Below are 25557 nucleotides of genomic sequence, written 5' to 3'. Positions count from 1 at the left end.
AAGCACACCTCGTTTTGGAACCCCGATCTGCACAACTTTACACTTGTATGATCCGTTGATTTGTCTCGAATGAATCCAGCCACCCATTGCTTTCTAGAAAAAAAGCTTTTGAAAATGCAATGCCAGACGGAAACGAAACAACCATGATACTCGAACTTTTGAAATCGAAAGTGAGAAATAAACGGCCAGATTCAACCGATTTCAACGAAATTTCTGGTGCTCCAACAAAAATTAACCGCTTATCGCCTCTGCAGTGTAAAACTCGAAACTTCTCACCTAGTAGCTGTTACTCTCCCCTAGTTGAGCTTACATGCAATGTGGAGAGTACGCGTCTGATTTGATTCAAGAATGTACTATCCATTCTTTGCGGGGTCTGGAACGCTGTCAAATGCAAGATACTTCGGGTGCGATAGATGACATGTTATTTATTTTTGCTTCGGTCTAGGTATTGTGAATGTTGCCAGTGAAGATTGGTGTGGTGATGTTGCTATTTGGAGATTTGCTGTGAATGTGATGTTGGTATGGAGATGGCGTGGGTTGATGTTGCTACTGGAGATGGGTTGTGGCGTGATGCTGCTGATGGAGATTGGTGTGGGTGATATTGCTGTTAGGGATAGTATTGGTGGAAGGTTGGCGGAAAAATAGGCTACTGGCTTGCTAAGCTCAGGAAGAGGAGGCCAAAGGCGGCAGTTACGAATCCATGGTTGCCCACTCAGTTGCTCGCAATCCTTTCGTAGTGGCCTTCGTCTTGGTCCAATCACCATCCCATCTATCGAACGAGGGCGCGAATATTGCCAGGCAATGCCTAGGGCGATGGTCACATTAACCCGATGATCTAGACGGAACAAATTTCCAGCACGTTTTTAAACTGAACATGAATAGCTTCGCCACATTACAATCAATCATCGGAGTTACTTACGTAGATGGAAGGTCGGTTTCGGCCGGACTTGGACTTTGAGATGGGGCGTCACGCCCACATTTGATGGCCTCGGCGTGGCTCTAGGGCAGGACCGTCGGCTGGTGGGGGGAGGCTGGCCGATGTTCTTTGTGGGATTGATCTTTGTGGGTGCTCTCGTGGATTTGATGTTGTGGATTGTTCTCGTTGGATGATGTTGTGGATGATGTTGTGGATGTTCTTGTGGATGATTTCTCGGTTCGAGTGCCATATAAAGTGATCTTGGAGATAGTCCTCGTCGCGGGTCCGAGGGGTATTAAATTGCCCTTCTCGGTTTAAAAACTTGCGAATCCGACAATGTATTCCTCGTCGGCCCTCCGCATTCCGCCCTCGACCCGCGGAACGAGGACGAACCTCCCATAGCGTTCAGTTTTCCATGATTGACTTGCTACCGAGATGATCGACCCAAAGGTTGGGTGGCAGTCCACACATGGTTCCGATCCCGTGAGCTGCCTCCAAACCAGACGAAGAAGCAATAAAAGAACGAGTAACGAGAAAAGGGACACCAGCAGTGGACCACATATTTTCAAGTTTCAATGCGTAAGCCCTTTGAGAAGGAGATCTTGACTTCAAATCTCGCGCGATATTAATCATTACTCAAAAATTGGACACAAAAACTTGGATTTAGCTACCTTTGTGTGATCGAAAATTGCCAGGATTGTCAGAGACATTTTTCAAAAGTAGGCCAAATCTCAAGGTTTTGACGGTGTATATGGGCCAAAATCCCCATTGTCATAATAATTATTGGCGCAACTAGCTGAAATGTTTTGAGCATAATTTGTTTCTTAGTTTACTTCAATCTGCAGCCTTGGTCATGTCTAGATAATTCTGCCCGCTTTGATCGGCCATCAAGTCTTTTTTTGGTACAGCAGCCGCTAATGTTTCGACGTCCCGGAATAGCTGACGATGTCATTGGTTCACCTTGGCTTACCCCTAATTGTAGTAGATTAGATTACTCACACTGGAGTGGATTTCTCAGTTTCTACTTGTACTCAAGTGCCGCTTGCCTATAAAGCTTTCTTTTTATCCTTGTTGGATCAGATGTTAGCTCAAAAATGTATTAGCCAGCGATTTTTCCAACCTTAACAGCGACCACAGCAGCGGCTTACAATGCAACCTTCAAAGGAAGTTTATGACAATGTCAAACCACAAGTTGCATCAAATTCAAGACCCACTTCAAAGGTGGAATATGCATTGAAAATATAGAATCCGCCAATTCCATCACAATCAAACGAGCCTATTTCTTACAAGTGGTTGGAGTTCTCATGAATTGTGATTACTTCCAAACAAGTAAGTGGTCCCCTTCGGTTGTAACATTGGATGAGAGTGAAAGCAAATGGAATGATGTTTATTGCAGTGAAAAAAGGAATCTTGAAGGGAGGCCTGCTCGTACGTTTTTGATGTTTTTTCAATAATTCCCGCATGTTCAAAACCCTAAGTAAAAGAAATCAAAGTTGCATGCAGATTCTTCTTTCCTGTTTTGAGCTCGCTGAGAACAGACGCATTTTAGTTGCTCTCGTTCTTTATCTCCCAGAAATTTCGAACCAGGTGTGACTTCCTCTGTTGCTCCTTGGTTGCTGTGCACGTTTAGTGTTCGTGGTGTTTGTGTGTGGGTGAATGGAATGGGAATTGCCATTCATTCACTCAATTAGGTTTGTTTTTTCACGGCTCTTTGGTAAGACGTAATTACTTTAAAACCTAATAAGTTTATTGCTCATTTATGTTTATGTCTAGCTTTAGCAGTTTCTTTCTGATTTGTAGTGTAGTTTTTCTAGTTCCAAATCGTTATGTGTAGTCCTTCAGTTTGATTGTATTGGTCCTTTAGAGTTAGAATTTATTGTTCATTACTGTATTGATTTATTTTGTGTTCGACCAGTTAGTTGAGTTTATTTTTCTGTTTTTTCTTGTTGAGTCCTAGTTTACATATGTTCTTGATTCCTTGCTTTTCTCTGTCACTTACTTCTTGTTACTATCTCTATCTTTGATTTGTATGTTAGTTTGATGTGAAGTATTTTCATTCCTATTTTGCTCTGTTGTCCTGTATCTCAGGACAAGATTGCACAGCTTTTTTAGTTCTTTTCTTCTCTTTTTTCTTGGCCTGTTGATTTTGTTACTAAATAGATAGTTCCTCCTGCATTCATGATGGAAGCTATTTTAGGAAAAGTCAGCAAAGAGGCTAGACAATGTTTGGACCTGGTCTTAGCTGGAAAGGATCCTTCCATAGTCAATAAGCCGTTTATTAAAAGGGTTTAGTTGCTTGGTCAATGAAACCAGGGTGCTGCTTGAAGAACAGGCTCACCCAGTAGTTGAGAAGTCGACTAATTTGACCAACGTAGAACTTGAGAGTAGTATCTCCTCTTGAAAAAGCGCAGGATAAGACAGTTGTAGAGAAAATAGTCTGTCCTGTTTATCGGAAAGCAGCCTTGTCCTGAAGAAGGAAAAGGCTGTCAGTTTGACCACCCTAAATGGTGTCAAAACTTCTCAAGTTCGGCCTTGAGAAGTACAATAGTAAGAAGGGATGTTCAATAGGTAATTGTCCTTTTTTTCCCGTACATGTGCCGTCAGTCCATGAGACTTAAGACGTGCTTTAATGTACGGTGTACCTCCGTCCATGTTGAAGGGACGCAAAGAAAGCCGAGAAATAGGATAGCTCAGTTTCGTAGTTTTAGAGCTGACCCTATTCCTAAAACCTAATCCCACCCCACCCCCCTTCCTTAACCCATTTAGCTTCCTCCCTCCCTCTCCTCCTACCCCCCACCCTCTCTCCCAATTCCCTCCTCTTCCTTCAAATACCCAATCCACCCCTATTTCCTATAAAACTCTCCTCCCTCATATTCCTTGCCCCACCCCTATTCCCAAAATACGTTCCTATTCAAATGTAGCTGCCCAACCCATTCCTCAAACCCAACCATCCCCATTAGCTCATGCATTGCCTCCAGTAGAACGTAGCTTTGTTGATAAGAGGGATTTTTTACGGTTGGAGAGGATGGTCCAAGATCTTGTGAACTTGGTCCGTCAAAAGAGAGGCCCGTAAAGGGGCTATATTTGAACGTGCATTGTCTGATTTCTAAAAAAGACAGCACAAAAGTTAAGATCTTAGAAGAACTAGCCGTTGAGAGGAGATTGCATTCATTCTTCTAACAGAAAACCTGGCTTCGGCCAGGGGTCTTAGATGAAGAACTAACCATAGTTGGTTTCAACTTAGTTCGTTGTGATAGGATACGCCCTGATAATCCCATATTCCCACATGGGGGCGTATGCCTATATGTTAGGAATGATTTGCACATTAGTCATGTACAAATGTCTAATGGAGAAGTAGAGGTCTTAGTTTGTCATCTTCGAGTCTTGATTTGTCTATTGTTACAATGTATAGACCCCCTTCTTGTTCAGCAAGCTCTTTTTTCGTCAGCTCTCCAATTCACTGGAAATGAGTTGGACCTGGCAGTTTGCTCGAAGGTTTTCTTTGTAGGGGACTTTAATTTTCCGGCTAGCGTTGTAGAGTGGGAGGTTAGTCCTGATGGGTATATTCCCATTTCGAAATCGACATCTCAGTCGTCGAAAAGCTGAAGAATTGCGATCTTGCGCAATTTCCCAGCACGTTGGTGTAGCCACTAGAGAGAATAGCGTTCTCGACTTGGTCTTTTCCAATGACCCTGATCTGATCCAGTATGTCCATGTGACACCTACTAATCTGTCAGATCATCATGTTCTTGAGATAGGGTCGACCATTACTTCAAAAGCCGGCGTGCTCTAGAGTAAAACCGGCCAAAAAGGTCGGTCTGGCTAAGTTCAAGTTCAAAGATGAACATTGGCCGTTGATTATAGAAAGATTAGAAGAAATTGACCTGATTTCAATTCTGAAAAGGAATCGTCCATAGATGCAGCCATTGATAAGTTATTTCAGTTTTTAAGGAAGTTTGCTCCAGTCTAGCAATCTCTGAATGTGTTCCGAAAGGTGGTACACTGACAAAAATTCCAAAATATAGCAGACTTTGTTCAAAAAGAGTTACAAACTAGCAAAAAGGCTGAAGAGCACTTCGAATCCAGTAATTGTGGCTAGTCTCCAAAAAAAGTTGGACGTAGTTCAGGGTAAGATTAAGGCCTCCATCGAATATGACCAGCTACAAACTGAGAGTAAGGTGGTTCAGGAGGTCAGGTCGAATCCGAAGGCATTTTTCTCTTATGCGAACTCTAAGAGAAAAATGAAACACTCTGTTGGGCCCTTTGAGGTTGATGGGGCAGCCATTAGCAATGTAGAGGCTATGGCTAACATGCTTGGAGATCAGTTCTCTAGTGTGTTTTCAACCCCACTGAGTTCGGAAGCAACAGCTCATTGCTCTGAAGATGAGTCTGTTGAGATTGACATGGTTAGTCAAGCTGAGCGTTTAGATGATCTTGTAGTCACAGATCAAGATGCTTTAGAGGCCATAAGGGACTTGAGGCTTTCCAGCTCTCCTGGTCCTGATGGTGTGACATCTCAGTTTCTGATGAGATGCTCACTGGTTCTCGCTCCTGTTTTCTCGTACTTGATGCGCTGCATCTTGGATCAGGGCAAGTTTCCCTCTTCACTAAAGTTAGCTCATGTTGTTCCAATTTTTAAAAGGGGAGATAAGTCGCTCCCCAGTAATTACAGGCCGATTTCTCTCACTTCGAATATTGCGAAGGTGTTTGAGAAGATCATGAAGTTCAAACTTGTTGAATTTCTTGATATTCATGAAGTCCTTCCTCCTAGCCAGCATGGGTTCCGAGCACATTTTAGCACGGTTACCCAGCTGATTGAACATATTGAGCGGGTTATTGAGGACTAGAGAGCCATGAATCAGTTGATGTAGTTTATCTCGACTTTGCCAAGGCCTTTGACAAGGTAGATCATGGGCTTTTAGTTAACAGGCTCCATGAAATTGGGATCCAAGGCAGGGTTCTCAATTGGTTAAAAGTTTCATTTCTGGTAGGAAGCAATTGGTTAAGGTTGAGGGATCCCTTAGTGACATACATGCTGTCAAGTCAGGTGTTCCCCAGGGTTCGATCTTAGGGCCCCTCTTGTTTATAATATTCGTTGCCCCGCTTCAAAAGCTTAGTATCACTGCCAGTCTCTCTTCTTATGCTGACGATAACAAGTTAGTTTCTGGTAGGAATGGCCAAGATTCCAGTAGCCTTGCAAAGGACTTAAATCGAATCTACTCTTGGGTAACTGAGAGTAATATGGCCCTGAACGGAATGAAATTCCGCTCAATGACATTTGGGTCAACTCCTTTAAATACTCCACTTGTAGATAATGGAGGTAAAGATATTGAGCAGGCCTCATCTATGAAAGATCTAGGTGTAGTCCTCCAAAATAATGGAAAGTTCGATGAGCATATCCAGCTGAAGGTAGGTAAGGCTTTTCAAATGTGTGGTTGGATATATCGCACGTTTAAGTCCAGAGATAGCATCACGATGCTAACTCTGTACAAGTCGATTGTCCAGCCACATCTTGAATATGCCTCACCCATTTGGGCTCCAATGAGTCAGCAGGTTTGCAAAAGGTCGAGCAAGTCCAAAGATATTTCACTAGGAACATCACAGGAATGAGAGAGCTCTCGTATTGGGAAAGGTTGGAACGTTGGATTGTACAGTACTCTGAGAAGGTACGAAAGGTATCTGATATTGTACGTTTTCAAAAGTATCCATGAGCTTTGTCCCAACCCAGGGTTTAGGGTCAATTCTAGTGACCGTAGAGGCTTAATGTGCGTTTTGAGAGCACCTTCAAGTCTTCGAGAATCCAGGCTAGTTCGAACAATGAAGTCCACATCTCTTCTTTCTCGGGCTCCTTCATTGTTTAATTTGCTTCCCTCTAATATCCGTAAGGAATACGTAGGCCTTGTTGATCCGGTAGCATCCTTCAAGTCAGACTTGGACAAATTTTTAGATAGCATTCCAGATCAACCCTACATTCAAGATTAGCTCGGTCTGCCAACTCAAATTCGTTGGTAGACCAAATATCATATAAAAATTGAAAGGTAATAAATAGACGAATTATAATCTTTCATTTTAATAGTACTGGGGATTACATTCCCTGTAGCGGTTAGAAAAGCCCGTGAAAAACCAAACAAACAAAAAAACAAAACATCATTTCATTGTGGCTGCTCTTCTCTGTTACTAGTGTGGAGCACGACAAATCAGCCTTGATAAGAAACCTAATGAAGAAACCTTGATGTTTAACGATACTGGGCCGGTCTTGAAATTGGAAGCAACGGGGGATGTCCAAGCATTGTGCCGGTCTCTGTCTGCTTTCCTGCCGGCATTTCTACCAATGTCTCAAATGGAAGATATGATTTTTCATGCTATCATTGTATTTTACCGAAAAAAACACAGCCGTGATCCTAATGTTTCCCTGTTTGATTTAAAACATTCGTTCCCTTTGATCCCACCAACCATTGTCGACCAAATCATGGCCGAAATTCAATTATACGTGCCAAACGTAATCAACAGGCCCTCCAACCTGGACGTGGTGAACACATTGCGGACCAAAATTGTCGCCTGGAAGTGATTTGGAATCTTACTTTGATTGTCACAACTTGACGTGAAAACCTATAATTGAAATCAGTACATTCCTCGATTGAAGCTCGTCGTTATAATATTAATGTCATAACATAAACTTATGTAATCAATAAAACATTCAAATACCAAAAAAAAAATATCAAAAAAAGAAAAAAACGCATGAAGATCAATGGTAACAGCCACAGCCAACACATTAGTAACAGAGCACTTCAAAGTTTATGTTTTTCAAAATCTCGGCTTTTTCGCTTTCTTGTCTTCAACACGAATGGACAGAATTTCCCGAGCACGTTTGGGGTTTGTTGCAGTCTTTGTGCTTGCATTCAAAGCTTTGTGCTCGGCCATCTGTTTATTTGGCACCTTGGAATCATGCAAGACATTTGTGGTCTTAGCATCAATTTTGAAAGCTGGGACTTTCAGCGACACTTCCTTGGGCTTTTGATTTTGTATTTGGCATCCACTGACGTCTTTATGAAACCGTTCTGGAGCAGGATGAAATTCCGTGCTCGACATTTTTTCTGGAATTTCTAGCGGATTTTTGGCAAAGGTCGGAGCAATATTGCCGTAAAGACGATGCAAATTGAAACTAGCCCCCGTTCCCGGCACTCTCAAAATAGTGTAAGGATGTGCCGACACAATGCTACCCTTGGAATACTTTTTAGAAGACACTGAAGAAATCATGTTCTTAATACTTGAAATCACCTCTGAAGTAGCAATGCAACCATTGTAATCGACGAGAAATGACGAGGCTGAGAGAAAGCAGAAGAACCACGACTTAGGCGAGGAGGAAAGCCAGCAAGGAAGGAGGAGGAAGAGAAATTGAACAAAGAGCCATTGACAGGGCAGGACGCGATGGAACACCAACAAAGCAGGCCTGCAGCAGCCATTTTGAAAGCACCACAAGGACGGTTTCGTATTGGCATCGTAGTGGCCGACAGAGAAGAAGAGAGCAAGGAGGAGGAACACATACACCCTTTCGCTATTGACGGCCGACAAGTAAACCGGAACAAAACGAGTACATGAGCATAATTATTAGTGCTGGGATGAGTCGGGTAAACTTGTAAGAGCCCTATGATTTTGAGACTTCCAAACTTGAACTCCCTGAGCCATGCAAAAGTCAGACTTGACAACCCCTTTGACTTTTTGATGGACTCGCCAAGTCTAGACTTGAGTTCCGCATGAGAATCAGGTCCAGCAGGGGCAGTCGTGAACCACACAAACACCCTTATCCTGTCCCACTACATAACAAACTGGAAAAGGAGACAGGCAAACCCGGTGATCATGGATGCGCAGCAGCAGGGGGCAGGCGTGAACCACACCAACACCCTTATCCTGTCCCACTACATTACAAAGTGGAAAAGGAGACAGGCAAACCCGGTGATCATGGATGCGCAGCAGCAGGGGGCAGGCGTGAACCAAACCAACACCCTTATTCTGTCCCGCTACATAAGAAACCTGGGGCAGAGAGAAAGTCAAAGAGAGAGGGAGCACCCAGTCATTGGTACCCAACAGCAGCAGGCAGGTACTAACAAACAATTGAAGGAGTAAGCAAGATACGCGCTGATCCTGCCCCTCTTTTGGGACAGGATCAGTACTTATGCACTGATCCTGACCCTCTTTCCCCAACCTTGGACAGAGAGAAAGTCAAAGAGAGAGGGACAGGATCAGTGCGTATCATACTGCTGCATCAGCGTTTCTGCCAATAGAATTTTGGAATGACTGCCATTGGGATGCATAGAAGATTGGAAGCCTTCTAACAACTTGCCAAGGTACTAAATCTAATCTAAATCTGACGATGATGCGTTTTTCTGCATACTCCACCTCCACCTGGGACAATGGTAGCATTTTTCTAGGAGTATTCTCGGCTTTATGCATGTCTCCAAAGCAAGAATGAATCATACCTCGTGCAAAGGGATCCAATGTACTTACGGCAAGCGTGAAGCAAATTCGGAATTCAAATTTACACAACTATGCCTGGGATCATAGAACCATCATTGCACAATGTGTCAATAACCAATGTTTCCCGCGGTAAAACACGCTTTGTCATTTCGCGATCCTCACAGTTGAAGCATATGGGAATTGGTCCCTAACAGCTAGTACCTATTTTTCACTATAGAAATCCACGTGATTGTCCCCACACAAGGGGAGCTTCTACCCTTTGTGATGAAGAATATTAGCTCAATTCCTGTGCCACCATTTTTGTGGCTTTACATGATCATCCAAATTTAGGATGGCATCATTTCTTGCCTACATTAAGGAAATTTGTGCCTATTTTGGTTGCTAGGTAAGCAATGTATGAACTATCAAGATATGCAAAATGAGGGAGAAGGAAATGTTATATTTCTTTAACGCGAACGGTAAAGATTTATGGCCCCAATTTCGAGAAGTGCGAAGAATTTTTTGCCAACCCGAGGGCGTGAGCAGTGCAAAATAATCAAAATGAACTATTTGCTTTTTGGGGTTGTTAATAAGATGTGGCAGGACTGAATGGGTCATGAATACGTTTCATAAATTGGGATTTGGAAAAATATCCTTGTTTGGAGTGTGATCCATCAAAATGAAGAAATCGTAGTAGAATTTATTCCCCTCTTCTGTTGAACTATCAATAGAGTGAAAGCCAGGAGCTTTTTCTTAGGACAAGAAACTCGTATTTAAGATTAGAGCTTTTTTTAAAGATGGTACTTGTGTGACGACTAATTTCATATTGAGTTATTCAAGGAACACCTTTTCATTGGGCAATGGCGGCATAGAATAGTTTTCAGAAACGCTAGAATTTTTGGGTTTCAATGTACTTTCCGGACAATTAAATTACGAAATCAGATACTGCCTTCTTGAGTCTCACAAAAAGCGATGGCAAAAGCCGACTTTGAGAGAATCTTTGCCATTTTCTGTTATGCCATGGCAGAAAATGTCAGAAAGTGGCAAAATTAGAAGAATATGGCAGAAAATGGTGCAAAGTGGTCCAAATGGCCGACTGTGCTTGAGATGCTTGACCAAAATAAAAAGCAAACAATGGTCAATGATCAAAGAACATTGTGGTATTATTCTTGCTAAGTAATGTGCACAATTCAGCATCAAACCAGTCTGAAGCTAACTTAAATTCGAGTAATTCTATAAACACTGGGCATTCTAAACATGTTTTCTTGCAATTCTAGTTTCCAGTAGTAGCAAAAACGAATGAAAAACGAGTCTTTGAGATCGGAATGAAATTTCAATACGTCATACATACATTTCCAATGAAAAGTCATTTTGACCAAAAGTAAATATTACCTCTAATGTAACCCTGTTTACATATGATCGATTGTTGAGGCAAAATGAAAACTCCGTCAGACTGGAGGGATATTTCTTGATCAGTAACTCGCATATCAATGTAAAAAAATGTCGGTTTCTGCCACTGTTATCTATCATATGATAGAAAATCGTCTTAAACAATTTCGCATCCCTGCTCACAATTAAGCATTTGAAAACTATGAAAATGTTTTCTCCACTTTTACTACTCATCGTTTCGTTTTGAAGACTCTTCATAGACCCAAAAAGTCAGCGCCCTTGAAGAACAGTTGGCAAATTCGAAGCACTTATCGCCAGGGATGAGAAATCATTAAAAGCCATTTGTGACCAGATGACAAAAAATGGTGGCGAAAAGTGGCAGAAGCTCCTAACAAGTGGATTTTTGTCAACGAGGAGATAACTTGCTGGGGAAATCACTAAAAAGCCATTTTTGAATTCCTGACCGAAAGTGGCAAAAAATCATTCAAAGCTGAATTGGTCGTTCATATTTTCATTGCCTTACAATACATCAGCATTTATTCAACTCCAATGTTTTCAGGATCGCGTGCTTGGATACCTTTTTCTCCTGTCAAGTATCGCCATACTGATGGAGTTCTCCACGTTTTGGGTGGTAAGCCGATTATAATGGGTGGATCTTCTTTAGGGTCGGGTTCCAAAGACAATACATAAATCTATAACGGAATTGAATGGTTGGATGGGCCACGTTTAATACATGCTAGGCGGGACTTTGGATCTGCTATAAACAATGGTGTCTCCTTAGTGGTTGTGGGTGGTTTTGATGCTGGGACCAGTACTACGCTTAGTAGTGTGGAAGTCATACATGCAGATAAATTGATTTGGGAGCCACCCGCCGATTTCCCACTCAAGAGGAAAAGCTGGCTTGTGGACACGTCAAACTGGAAAAGCGTGATCACGTGCTTTGTTCTGGTGGGGAGTTCAACTCTCATTACAAATCTTTCTCTCTCGACATGACTCTTTCCGACTCCACTTGGGAGCACAAGAGTTATTTAGACACCCCTGAAGCATTTTCGAGAGGATTTAATTTTCAATGGAACCACTCTCTGTATTACTTTCCATTGGAGGGCTTTGTACCACCGCCATGGTTGAGGTATAGCAGGTTTTATAAACTGGATCTGGCGGCATCCAATCTAATGCGGGTAAACATTGAGCTGTTTCCAACCGACGATGCCCTCAGCTGTACCGTTGTTATCTTTGTAACCAGAGGTTAATGTTATAAACATTTTGTCTGATGTCCAGTACTCACATTTGGTGATGAATGTCATATTTTTCTGGGCACTCCATGTTGGAAAATCATCAGCTAAACACTGCAATGGATTATCTACTACTGGGCCTTGATTGCAAACAGGTTATTGTGCTATTTAGTCAACCCAAGCATCGGTTGTCCAACATCCAGGTTTTCGGGATCTATGACGTTGATCACAAAAAGTACTTATTGGACATTGGACAAACTCTTTATAACATAGGCCCCAGATGCACAATTACTGTAACATAAAGACGGCATAGCTTTTTAACACTGATTACTGCAGTACGAGTGTGTCACGTGTTCCTAAAAAGAATTCCACCCTCTCTCCTTCTATTACCTGCGCCCGTCAACACGGTGGGACAGACAGACCGATCACTTTCACTTTTGCGGCAAAATGATGGAATCCGAGCAAAGCAATAGACTCATTATTTTGTTAATCGTCCGGCTCCATGGTACATTTTGCAATTCTAGATACATTGTTGTCCAGAGCCACCATAACCAACAAGAACAAGGCGTTTAATTTTTGTAAATCTCCAATGTAATGTAATTTTTTAATTGGTGCCAATATATCACGTCTTTGGTTCAAACGGAAAGACAAATTTCTTCTCGAGTTACTATGAATACTGATTACGTCGAAATTGTCTCTAAAATCGAGCATCAATGATTAATTGAGGCTAGCTCGCAAAATTTCAGAGCCACATTTTGTGACCCTGATGGAAACCTTTTTGTGAATGTTAACAAGGACCTTTTGAATCGATTGTCGATATAGGCCATCTCGCGGAATTCGTGCATGTTTTGTGCTATGGAATATCGTCATGCACTGGCAAGACTCGCGCAAAAATAGTAATTGTGCCTTACACAGAGTTGCGATCAATTTAAAATGCCTTTTCGAAGATGCCCCTGCAAGGTGCTTTCAGAGTTTGAATCGCATCTAGTCAATGCACTCATTCATGGGCTAGTTTACCGTTAGTTAGCAGTGACTTAATTTGCAAACTTTTTCGCGTTCTGTGAATCCCTGCTAATTCATGTTTAGTTACCGGCGATTTAGACAAGGTCAATTCTTGCCGTCTAGTATAGCCAACGAATAAGTTCATAGTCGCGACCAACTTTTAACATGATTCAAAGAACGCAAAAGTGTGGTCGTGAACTAATTCATGCACTAATTCATGCGTCAAATGAGTTAGACACGATTCAAAGAACCCACCTCTGGAGTCACCTTGACCTGGTAGTCATAGAAGAAGTAACATAGAAGAATAAAAATCGAGTTTGTTATGGTTTTTTGCTGCAACTGAATCGGTAACCAGTGGACAGTGCAACTCTAGCTGATGGAAAGCAGCGCCTCTGCAATCAGAAACTATATCCTAGCAGCCGGTAACCTGACATTCATTTGCTCTGAAAACTAGTCCGCCTGGCTAGCTCTCATTGCACTCTCTAGGAGTTGGTTCCTCTATCTGGTGGTTAGGGGCCCGTATTCTCAATTCAAACTTGAAGCGGGACTTTAAGTTCAATCTCAAGCGCCAAAGTCGCACATGATGAAGATTAGTCTTGAAGCCATATTCCTAAACATTTTCAAGTTGTGCTTAGCCGAGCTGAACTTGGTACATGCATTTTTAGCAAGTTTTTAGTAATATTAGCGCAATTCAGATGCCTCCCTTGGCAGGGCTGCACATGTTCGTCCAATTTGAGGATGGTATTATTTCTTGTGGACATTATGGTAACTCATGCCTATTGTGTTTATTAGGTAAGCAATACCAAGAAAAAGTCGGCGACCTTCAAGAGCAATTGGCGAATTCGTGGCACTTCTCGTGCTTCAATCTCCCAATAACTGGCTGAAATGATCGATCATAAATGTATTGCTTTAAGTTAGCGAGGATACAATTCCAATGCTTTCGGGATCGCGGGCTTGGATTCCGTTTTCTTCTGTCAAGCATAAACATACTGATGGGGGCTCTCCATGTTCTTCTTCCGGGGCGGGTTCCAAGGACAAGACAGAAATCTATAACGGAATTGAATGGGTGGACGGGCCAGGTTTATTACATGCTGGTGTGTACTTGTATTGTATACACATGCGCATGTGCAGCTGTCGTGCTCTCTCTTTCTCTATTGCTCCCTCTCTCTATCTCTCTGCATTTCTTTCTCCTAATCTTGATCTTGAATAGGACGGACGGACTTAGTGGTTGTGGGTGGTTATGATGCTGGGACCAGTACTAGAGATGTAATGAGCCAAAAATTTTCGGGCTGGGCTGAGCTAAGAGGAAGGTGGCTCATTTCGAGCTGGGCTGGGTTGACAGTTTCCAGCTCACGAGCTGACTGGGCCGAAAAAAACAGGTTTCGAGCTGAGCTGGGTTGATCGAGTAAATTCATGCCAATGATATGTATGTAAACGGACTTCTAGAGATAAGAACTGCAAACGGAAGCAAAAATATCCTATCTCCTATCTCCTAAACCGCCCATCTTATTCCAAATAAGCACTTCATGCGACCACAAGATCTTGTTGAATAGATGAACTCAGCCAAGTTTGAGCCCAAACCTATGTTTAGCGAACTCAGGAGACATGTTTAAAGTTATGTAGTAAACACTACATAAAATTTGAATTTTCGGCCTGCTCTTGGTCAGCTACATAAGCTTTTGACAACATAGCTTTGAAACGATCGACTTTGCATGTAAATGATATAAAATTGACCTACCGTTAATTAAGGAGATCTACGTTTCTTATTTTATTACTTTACTTCGAAAAGTGGCTCAGAGTGGCTATGACCAAGAGCAGGCCGATTTGGCGGGAAGCTCATTCGCAGTCCATATTTCTAGAAGTCCGTGGTATGTACTATTGACATAATTGAGACTTTTTGCTTCCCTCTCTTGAGAGCTTCAATAATTTGAATTTGATATGCTTTCACAACTCGTTCAACGTTTCAGTACCGAGTTCGCGTAAAGTTTTTGAAAAAAAGGGGGTACATGGCATGTTTTTGCCGTACCGACTTTTTAATCCTCCTCCAAAATATATCTTTATGCTCAGACAAGACATTTCGATTCAAACCAGTCTTTGCTTGTTTTTAATGTTCTTGATAAATGTATCTCTTCGAATTCTTTTGTTCAATGTTTTATGGTCTTTTTTGAAATCGTGACGCCAAAGTTTTGACAGTAGTTTCAATTTCTGATAAAATTGATAGCAAACAATTTACTTCGTTAGAACTCCTAACTTAAGATTGTTGCAACTAATAGTGGAACTTTCAAACACCAAAATATATTATGATTATTTTTAGACTCTCAGCTTTTAACATATTTATTTCCACCAGGCGCTTCAGTTAAGATTTATTCCTTTTGAACGTGACAACCAAGAACGTTGTCCACCCTCACCCGGTAGTAGAACTAAAAATGATTCAGACCTACGTTAAGAGATGTCAGCCAAACCTTTTTCGTGAACGTAACAATTACCCCTCGGCGAGAACCGACCTAATCAAAACAGCAGTTTTTTCCTTGTATTCGTTCGAGACGAGGGAACAAGCAATGGATTCAGGTAAAAGTAAAGTAAAGCAGACAATTACATTATGCAAACATTCTAATTAAAGCAAGTCAATAATCCCTTTCAGTTCGTGACCCAAATCTGGTTAAGCAGGGCTTAACTTCAGCGAGTGGCTCAACTCTGAATGAACATTTGAATGGTCAAACCACGGTTCACCCTAAGGTGGGGCGTTGTCTTTGGGATTATTTCACGATGGAAGCCGATGTGCTTTTTTGCAAACCTTGCAAAGAAAAAAACGAGAAAAAGTATTATAAGGCTCAAAAAGATCGAAGCTCTTCTACGCTGAGGAGACATCTACAAAGCAAACATCCCTCTGAATTCAGTTCAATTATCCAAAATACGGGCATGTCGCCACGAGGGACTGTTATTTTGGGCGGAAGATACAAACAAGGATCAAGTGAAATGACAGCTAGGCACAGGATGCTTGCCAAAATGGTCGTGAAAGGAATGGAACCATTATCAATGGTGGAAAGGCCTGAATTCAAGGAATTCATTCGTGTGTTGGATCCTCATTACATCCTCCCTTCAAGAAAAACGTTGAGGGATTCTCTTATAAGAGATATGTACCAGGAAGACCAAGAAAGTTTAATGAATCACCTAAATAAGGCTTCTTGTGTTGCTATAACCACAGATGGATGGTCGAGTCGCAATATGACTGCATTTTTGGCTATCACTTGCCATTTTTTTATGAAGAAACGTCCACCTTGAAATGTAAAATTATGGATTGTTCTCGAATCAAGGGAAGTCACACAGCACAAAATTTGCGATCGAAAATCTTGACTACTCTGGTTCAATACAAAGTGGAAAAGAAAATTGTTTGTGCGATCTCTGACAAAGCTGCAAATATCCAAAAGGCTTTGGGGACCCTTTCTTTTCCTCATCAGCCATGTTATTCCCATCTTCTGAATTTGGTCGTAAAGAAGTCTCTTTCTGCAGATATTGGTCTACAAGATTTGATCAAAAAGGTATCGAATGTTGTCACCTACACTCATCACAGTACTGTTGCTTCTGATAAGCTTGAGGATCTGCACATCAAGCTTGGTTCCACACCTAAAAAGTTGAAGGCCAAAGTTGAAACGAGATGGAATTCAACATTCATGATGTTAGAAAGATTTTTGGAAAGCAAGAATGTCTTGACACTATTATTCGCCGACAGTTTTTTTGAAGGAAAAAGTGATAGCTTCAAATTTTCTCATTCAGAGTGGGATTCCATTCAAGATATGGTCCATTGCCTCAGTCACATTTATGAAGCTACCCAAGAGATGGGAGGAGAAAAACACACGACAATCGGCAAAACTATTCCAATGACCACAGTATTGATGAAAGCGTACCAAGAAGAAGTGGAAGAAAGTAAAACTACATTAACAATAGAACTTGCCCAAGAAATTCTAAAGTACCTTCATCTCAGATTTGGAAGAGTGGAATTTGATTCCATTTACACATTCAGCACTCTCTTGGACCCGAGATATCAAAACTGCATGTTCCGGAGTACAGATGGCTTAGACCAGGCGTTGACAGAACTGAAAGAGGAGTTGAAAAAGGGATCGATCGTTCCAGTCTCTGGGTCTGATATTCCAAGTGCCTCATATGAAGGAGTCCTCTCTTCGCAAGCGTCCAAAAGGTCCAAAAAGTCTCTTTGGACGAAAATGGATCGAGAAGTTATAACCGAAATGAAAGATAGCTATTCTTCCTCAAATCAAGCCACTAATGAGTTACATTTGTATCTGACTGAAGTCCCTAGAATTTTACGACAGTCTGATCCTTTAAACTGGTGGGTGAAAGTTGGCAAGGAAAGGTTTCCTCATATTTATCAAGTTGCCATAAAGTACTTAGTTATTCCAGCAACCTCTGTCCCCAGCGAGAGGCTTTTCAGCTCTGCCGGAGATATCTTGCGTGAAAAAAGAAGCAACCTGGGAGATGATATTGCCACAAGCTTGATATGTCTCCATGCAAATTTGTAAAATGAATTTTAAACTTGCTTGTATCCAAAACAATGTACCGCTTTCATAATAAAAACAATTTTATTTCAAATATCTATCCAACTACTGTTTAACACTTTTCACTTTGGAACATTGATACATTGAAAGTGTACTTATGGGTTCCTCAAAGAAGTGTCTTGGGCCCTTTGCTGTTCGTCATTTTTGTTAACGACATGAATATGTCTGTCGAATCCAAGGTATAAAGCTTCGCGGATGATACCAAAATATACAGAGAGGATATTTCGAAGTACAAGTGAGCTTCAATAACAAATTTGCGATTTTGTGATCCAAAACGGTTTGTGGTTTATTGCTAAAGAGCGAAAACTAAATTTGATTCATTTACTGAAATTCCTTTTTGTGCACGTATGGCCTTCAACTTTTACTTTACCTGACAAACACAATTGATGATGCATGATAGACCCGAACGAAAGCCCACTGAATAACCCACCGCACGTGGGTTCGACGCTTACCTTGGACCAAAAAGATCACGAATAAAAATTGTTCCAAACGTCAGTAATTACTAATAGCATTTCGAAATATTCAAATTAACCCAGGCTACACTCACTTTGAAGTGTTTGCAAGTCATTTAAAAGAAGATTTGTGACCTTTCTTTTATCAAGGTTTTTTTGCGGTTTCACCAAACTCTCATACTACATAAGGAAAGATGGAGTACCAGGCAAAATCATTGAACAAGTGGCTGAGTAGCAACCAAATTGTTGATTGCAACAGACCATTCATTGTCATGCATAATGTTTCCTCGGCTTATCTTTCAGTTAAAGACAAAAGTTGTCAAACTGAGGTGAGCCACAGTTGAGCTCCATCGAGTTCCGTCAGGGCTGAGGCATGGCCTCGTCGATTTCGAGCTGGGTTGTATCATAGCTCGTCGATTTCGAGCTGAGCTATATCATAGCTCGTCGATTTCGAGCTGAGCTGTATCATAGCTCGACAATTTCGAGCTGGGCTGAGCCAGAGCGTAAACCTAGCTCGACAACATGAGCTGGGCTGACATATAACTCGACTTTTCGAGCTGAGCTGAGCCAGAGTCTAAACCCAGCTCGAGGTGGTCTGGGCCAAATACGTTTCAACAGTTCGAGCTGGGCTGAGCTCTGGGCTAGCCCAGAGCTCAGCCTGTTGTCGAGTTTCGAGCTGGGTTCCAGCCCATTACATCTCTAACCAGTACCACGCGTTTTAGTGTGGAAGTTATTCACGCAGATATAATGGTTTGGGAACCTCTTGCCGATTACCCACTCAAGATGGAGAAACTAGCTTGTGGGCATGTCAAACTGGAGAAGTGTGATCACGTGTTATGCTCTGGTGGGGATTTGGATTCCCATTGTCAGTCTTACGCTCTGGATATGACTCATTCTGGCAACAGTTGGGAACACAAGACCTACTTGGACACCCCAGAAGCATTTTTGAGAGGATTTTTATTTTCAATAGGATCTATTGCTATATTACTTTCCATTGGAGGGCCATGCACCTCCACTAGGGTTGAGATATTGCAGGATTCATAAACTGGATCGGTCGGCATCCACTCCCATGTGGGTAAACATGAAGGCATTGCCAGTTGGAAAAAGCTCCATCTGTACTGCTGTTGTCTTTGTAACCAGATACACTATTACTCGATCATAAAGAAAGACCCTGCGGCTAAACCTGAATCTCCTTGAAGGGTCTTTCATATCCACAACAGAACAACACTTTGAGCCTTACAAAGGTGCCATCAGGGAGCTTCAGTCCTTGACAAGAACATGTCAATATCGCACATTTCAATGTCACAGACGCGGACATAGAAAATCAGGGCCCAAGAAGAACAGAGATGCTATTTTGGAATCAGTGATCAAAACTAAATCGTTATTGTGTACAAACCGGCATTTTTTTCAATGAGGAAGGCATGCTTCCTGGTGGCTGTGATGTTACAATCGTTTTTACCCAGACAAGTATTTCCGTCCCACATAGAAAATGTGTGTACATGTGTGATTTAATGTCTTTTTTTTTGTACTTAGCCAATGAATTTCGAGCCTTTACCTCTAACGAGACGGATGATATTGTGGTGACATTGTTCTCACTCAAGCTGCACGTAAAAATATCTGCCCTCATGGTAAGCATAGATTTCAATATTTGGGTGAGGGCAAAAAGAAGACAATTCTTACTTCAACTTTTTTTCACTTGTCCGTTCTGTTCAGCCCGAATTGGTGAATAAACTGGAAAAAAAAATGAAGCGCCACAATGCCAGACTTTATGCCAAACGTTTCACGACTGTAGTGATTTCCGTTTACTTGCTAAGAGATGGTAGACCCAACAGATATACTACTTATAAAGCGTGCAAACCTTAATATCAGGAAAGAACTTACAGCGTGTTGTTGTGTTGGATAATCTTATTCGATTGCCATCGGAAAAGGAAATTGTATTTCAGCTGACACGAGATTGGATATTCATAATGCAACCGGTCGACATTGGACTGGTTGTTCAGACTTCTTCCCGGGTTCCGACTCCGTCCTCCAATAGGACCAGACATCAAGATTGCGACACTCCCCCCCAAGAAAACGTGAGAAACGTTTCCTTTTCAACCAAACCAATGTCTGGGATGGTCCAAGACACTCACCCCCGACTTTTACAGTAATCTGACGTCTAGTGTCTATCCGTTGTCCTCACAACCATATTTCTACATGGTAGCTAGCGGGATCACGGGATCACGGGATGAGTGGAGAAGTCATTCCCTCCTATAACTATTGGCGAACTAGGGATCTCTGTAGGGTTGACCTTACAACGAACTTGACCAACCAATTTCACCTGAGGATTCTTCCTCCTGGGAACCAGAGTGCAAAAGGTAATCTCCCTTCCTTGGAAGGATAATTGCCCAGGTTATCGTCATTGAGGTTGTAAGGCTCCTGGGGAAATAGTCCAAGAGGTTGTAAGGCTCCCAGACCCCCTTGCATAGCTCTTTCGTGATTCGGAAAAAAGATAAAACCGAATAAAAGTGGACTGTATATACGAACCCCAATTCATTGGGCTTATTTGCTCGCACTTTTGATGCTGTCATTATGCGGAATTCAAGCCCCTCGCTAATTCTCTGTAATAACCTTTCTGGCGTCTCTTTTTTCTCAAGCTTCTATTTGACGGAACTTTCGCATTTTGTCCATGTTCCTTATTAATTTCAACTTGAGAAACAGGTTCCACAATCACGACCTTTGTGTTCCCTGGATCCATCTTCTCCTCCTCCTTCGTTCCATCAAGGCAGGGTTGGCTTCAATCAGGAAGTTGGAGGACCTCCCCCGCAATTTGCAATTTTCAGGAAAAAGATTAGACCTATGGGTTTTATTCAAATCAATATATTTGTTCTTGTCAGATTTATTTCTCATAGATTTGTCCTTGGCCTTTTGCTCACTATTCTTAGCCAGGGAATCCATCATGGTCTTCATGTCTTTGGCCCACTTGGGCATTGGCGCATCTGTGGCTTCAGTGGTTTCCCATTTAGGACCTCTTCTCCCATTTGTTCTTGGCTTAAAGATAGTGGCTTTTATGGGAGTCGTCCGGAACTTGTTACGGGGACACATGAGCTTGTGATGTGCCACCTGATACTCTTTCCCAACACAAAAGCGACACACCACTTGACTATGATGCCCTGGCTGGAAGGGATGGGCACATTTGATGCATCGTCTCTTGTCATAGCAAATTGTCTTCCACTATCTCTGTGACATGGCTAACCCTTTCCAGCATCTGTCCAAAGGGTGACAGGCATTCCCACTTGGACAGAGAAAGCAAGAGGACCGATTGGTCGGTCTCTCCTTCTCAGTGAGGGCAAAGTTAGAAGTGTTTGATACTTGATGGGCCCTTTCCGGCTCACTAGGGGGTTGGCGAAACTGGATGCTCTGAAGGCGGAGCCACGCATCGAATTGATTGTAGTTTTCCACCATCCCGGCCTTCCATTGGGGAAGGATCTCACCTTTCTTGACTGCTTCATCAGACTTCAGAAGATAATCATGTCTTTTTTCTGAATTTTGTTCGTGGTCCAGAGAGCTTGAGACTCCAAGGGCATGGCCGTGACACTTGTTCGCATCAACGTAAAGTTATACATGTCGACTTCCTCACGCTTGAAGACATCGCGCATGTTGTGCAGGGCCTTAAAAGCATGGCGGATGGCCTCTGCTTGCTCCGCGGCCGTCTTAGGAGGTTGGAGACCGGAATAATTATAAGAAACGGCCAGTGAAATCGGATCTTCATATTTATCCACGAGATCTTTCATGGCCGCCTAGTACGAATTGGTTGATTAGGATGAATACCCACACACCAAGGCTAGGGCTGGACCACCCAAACAATCGTTCAGTTTAGTTTCTGGTAAAGGAAAGTAGGATCAAATCCCCTCAGGGTGGACATCTCCTTGACCAGGCTGGACCACGAACTCTTCCAATTCGAGAAGTTGAGTAGCACATCTGGATCATTGATATCCCCATGGAAGGTTTGGATCAGCTTGGCCGCGTCAAACTGAATGACTGTCTTGCCATTCACCGAAACTTGGTCCACCGGAACGGTTGGCGGAACCCTGGTCCACCAGGGGCCTGGTGGATAATTCGAACTCAAATTGAGCAATCAAATTCTCCACAGAATTCGACATGGACGAGTAGACGCGTGTGAGGGGATCCTCACCAGGCTGGAACCAGTCGTCGGCCGCTTCACGGTAGCTCTTCTCGAGTTGTGGGCGGCGGGCCAATTCCCACTCGGTGACCAGACGTTGGGCTCGACTCACTTCGATGCGAGCCGATTCGTCAGCAACATCCTTGGCCTTGAGATCCGAAATGACTTAGGCAAGGGTCTCGCAGAGGTGCTTGACCACTCGACAGTCATCCTCAAAGCAACGCTCAGCTTGCCAACAACAGGGAATTTGCTGGGTGGCCTGGTTGAGTTTCACCTTGGTGAGTGCGGATGTCTGATCAGGTGTGGCGGATGGATGGCCATCAACAACAACCTGGAACCACGCTGGGCCCAGGATTTCCAACTCGGCTTGGACCGCCCTATGCAAAGCAGAGAGTGGCCGACCTGGGGTAAACACCCCTTTAGCCGCCACCTGGGTCAGACCCGTGGGCGAGGGTGGCGACGGATTCACGGTGCCTCCCACGGGGAATGGATTTCCTGAACCGCCTTTGCTTCGGCCATCTTAGATTGAGACAGAGCGGGAAATGAACAAAACCGATTCACTTCCCGAAAGTTGCATTAAATTTCCAAGAACAATTATCGCCAACTTTCACATGTCTCAATAGTGCTAAGGGGGGACTTTAAACCTCGTACGCAACTTCAGCGAGACCACTGGGTGCACCGTACTGTTCTCGAAACTCAATCCGAGATTGGATTAGATTAATCAAGGGTAGGCCACCGACCTCGGTCATCAAGGAATGATGACTTAAACTCAAGCAGATCGGATCTGTCAGACGCGCCTGAGTCGACACACCGCCGGCCGGCGTTCCGACTTCTCCTTTGGCTTCAAGCCCACCCACCTGGCTACAACTCACAGTCGGTTCGATGGGTGACACTATCTCAGCCTTTGAACAAACCAATCGTTCTGGGATTCGCAACTCAATGTCACTCACAAGCCTGGGTAAAGAATGTGTATCTCCTGAAATGGCCCCAAAAGCACCAACTACGGTCCCAAACTTGCTGCTCCAAAAATATTTCAAATCCCAAAATCCGAGAGGATCTGAACCATCCTCGGCAGTAGGGCAAATCAACTTAGGCGGCTGGATTACATCCGGCTCGAAGGACCATGTAGTAATTTCCGTTTACTAGTTAAGAGATGGTAGACCTAACAGATATACTACTTATAAAGCGTGCAAACCTTACTATCAGGAAAGAACTTACAGCGTGTTGTTGTGTTGGATAATCTTATTCGATTACCATCGGAAAAGGAAATTGTATTTCAGCTGACACGAGATAGAATATTCATAATGCAACCGGTCGACATTGGACAGGTTATTCAGAATTCTTCCCGGGTTCCGACTCCGTCCTACAATAGGACCAGACATCAAGATTGCAACAACGACCACATAATCAATTATTAGGTAGAATTCCGCAATTTTTTGTAGTAAAAGTTTGTTCTTGAGCCACTCTAATCCTCAAAAGATCTACGTCTTTTTCATTGAAGGTATATGAAGCTTAGTTAAAGTTTCTTATCTATTAAGATAAGGCTGTGTAACAAATGAATGTGCTAGGTGATAACTTGGCTGGAAGGAGATCAAACAATCCTTACAAGTTCTCGACAGACGACAGACGGGAAGGGGCCAATGAGCCTACATCAACTGCATTCATCAAGAGTATTCGGATGACTATTCAATGGTAAGTGCCGTGATGGCAGGAGCATGTTGCAACCCTTGATTTTGGGCCATTGTCATCTACAGGTTCGCCCATTGAATCATTGACGACCAAAGGGAGCGAGAATAATGATGATTAGATCGCATTTGCCCGGTTGCAAATTTTCAACACATTTTTAGCTTCGCCTTTTACATCCGGGATAAGCTATGAAGGTTTGTCAAAGGGGGATGTTTTTGGCAGACTGCATTATTTGAATTTCAGAAACAATTTTGAGATAATTACCTTCATTCCAGATTTTATGAATGGATGTTACGTTTGGTGTGAGGATATAAGGTATGGGTTTACAATTTGTCAACTCGAAGCTAAAGCTGGTCAATCAATCTACGATTGTTCAAAGTGTTCAAAGGAATCCAATCTTCATCTTTTGTGTTGCTTTTCAGTACCAGTCTCGAGAGCAATTTTGACTACCTAATTCCAACAGTGTTAGATGGTATGATACGGTTAGAGGTTGAATTCTCAGCTCCACTCGATAAGTTGATTTTACGGTACACACAAACGTATGTACTTGAACATCCATTCCAACAGCCATCGCTTCTAATCCACCTTGATCTCTCTCATTTTCTCCCTAGGTGAAGAGCTAGTTATGCTCACCATTGAAAAACATTTAATAATGTGAGAATAATACTTTCTTCTACAAGTTTCTCCAATTTCAATTTTATAGGTCAACACCCCAGCCTCATCGAGATTACTTGTGATCGATCCATTTCGTTGTCTTATCCCGTATAGGAAGAAAACAACGACGACAATTGACAAACGGGAATTTAGTAAAAACACATGATTTTACCTGGTGTTCGTGGTTTTTATTTCATCGATGTAAAACAATCAACAGTAGACCGACTAAGTACGTAAAGGTAAAAAAAAATATTTGATGTTCAGTTGATAAAATAAACTTCGAAACATTATATCCGGCGGCAGGTTTGAGTCCGTTGCCAAATCAATCATTATGTAGTGGGCTCCACGAATAAATGGAAATCCCAAGTTCAAGGTTTAAAAGCGATTGGTTAGGAAATTAGCATCTCCGTTGGGTGCAAAGTTTGCATTAATCATTTTCATGACTGATCTAGAGCCTCGATGGTTAAAAATGACGATATTAGACATGTTGCAGAGAATTGCGGTGTGATGTCTCTCCGTTGAATAGAAACTTTGCACTAACTGGGAACATTGGGAGTTATCGTCATTTGACTACTCTTTGGCATAATAGTCTGTTTCTGGGTTACCTACGACAATGACTGAAATGTTGTAATGGTGTGATCCCATTTCGAATAATGCCTTGAATTCCATGCAGAGTACAATACATTTTTATCTTCGTGCTAATTTTTTTTTGTTTGGTTTTTCACGGGCTTTTCTAACCGCTACAGGGAATGTAATCCTCAGTGCTATTGAATTGAAAGGTTATAATTCGTCTATTTATTACCTTTCAATTTTTATATGATATTTGGTCTACCAACGAATTTGAGTTGGCAGACCGAGCTAGTCCTTAAATGTAGGGTTGATCTGGTATGCTATCTAAAAATTTGTCCAAGTCTGACTTGAAAGATGCTTCCGGATGAACAAGGCCTACGTAGTCCCTACGAATATCAGCGGGAAGCAAATTAATCAATGAAGGAGCCCGAGCGAGAAGAGGTGTGGACTACATTGTTCGAATTAGCCT

At 42.4% G+C, this 25557-nt stretch overlaps 1 protein-coding gene and 1 long non-coding RNA gene across 2 annotated transcripts; both read left to right on the top strand.

Moving 5' to 3' along the window:
• Nucleotides 1-15316: 15316 nt before the first annotated feature.
• On the top strand, nucleotides 15317-17928 carry LOC131877884 (zinc finger BED domain-containing protein 4-like). The gene has a single exon (XM_059223706.1). The coding sequence runs from the start codon at nucleotides 16203-16205 to the stop codon at nucleotides 17526-17528; it is 1326 nt and encodes a 441-aa protein (XP_059079689.1). The 5' UTR covers nucleotides 15317-16202; the 3' UTR covers nucleotides 17529-17928.
• Nucleotides 17929-23741: 5813 nt separating this feature from the next.
• LOC131877880 (uncharacterized) lies at nucleotides 23742-24792 on the top strand. The gene is made up of 4 exons (XR_009372926.1): nucleotides 23742-23870; nucleotides 23933-24058; nucleotides 24140-24179; nucleotides 24287-24792. It is a non-coding gene; the product is annotated as an uncharacterized LOC131877880 (long non-coding RNA).
• The last annotated feature ends 765 nt before the right edge of the window (nucleotides 24793-25557 follow it).

Source organism: Tigriopus californicus, chromosome 3 (assembly GCF_007210705.1).
Source record: "Tigriopus californicus strain San Diego chromosome 3, Tcal_SD_v2.1, whole genome shotgun sequence".
NCBI classification, from domain to species: Eukaryota; Metazoa; Arthropoda; class Copepoda; order Harpacticoida; family Harpacticidae; genus Tigriopus; species Tigriopus californicus.
Note: the sequence above shows the minus strand (reverse complement) of the source record. Positions and strands in the feature narration are given on the sequence as shown.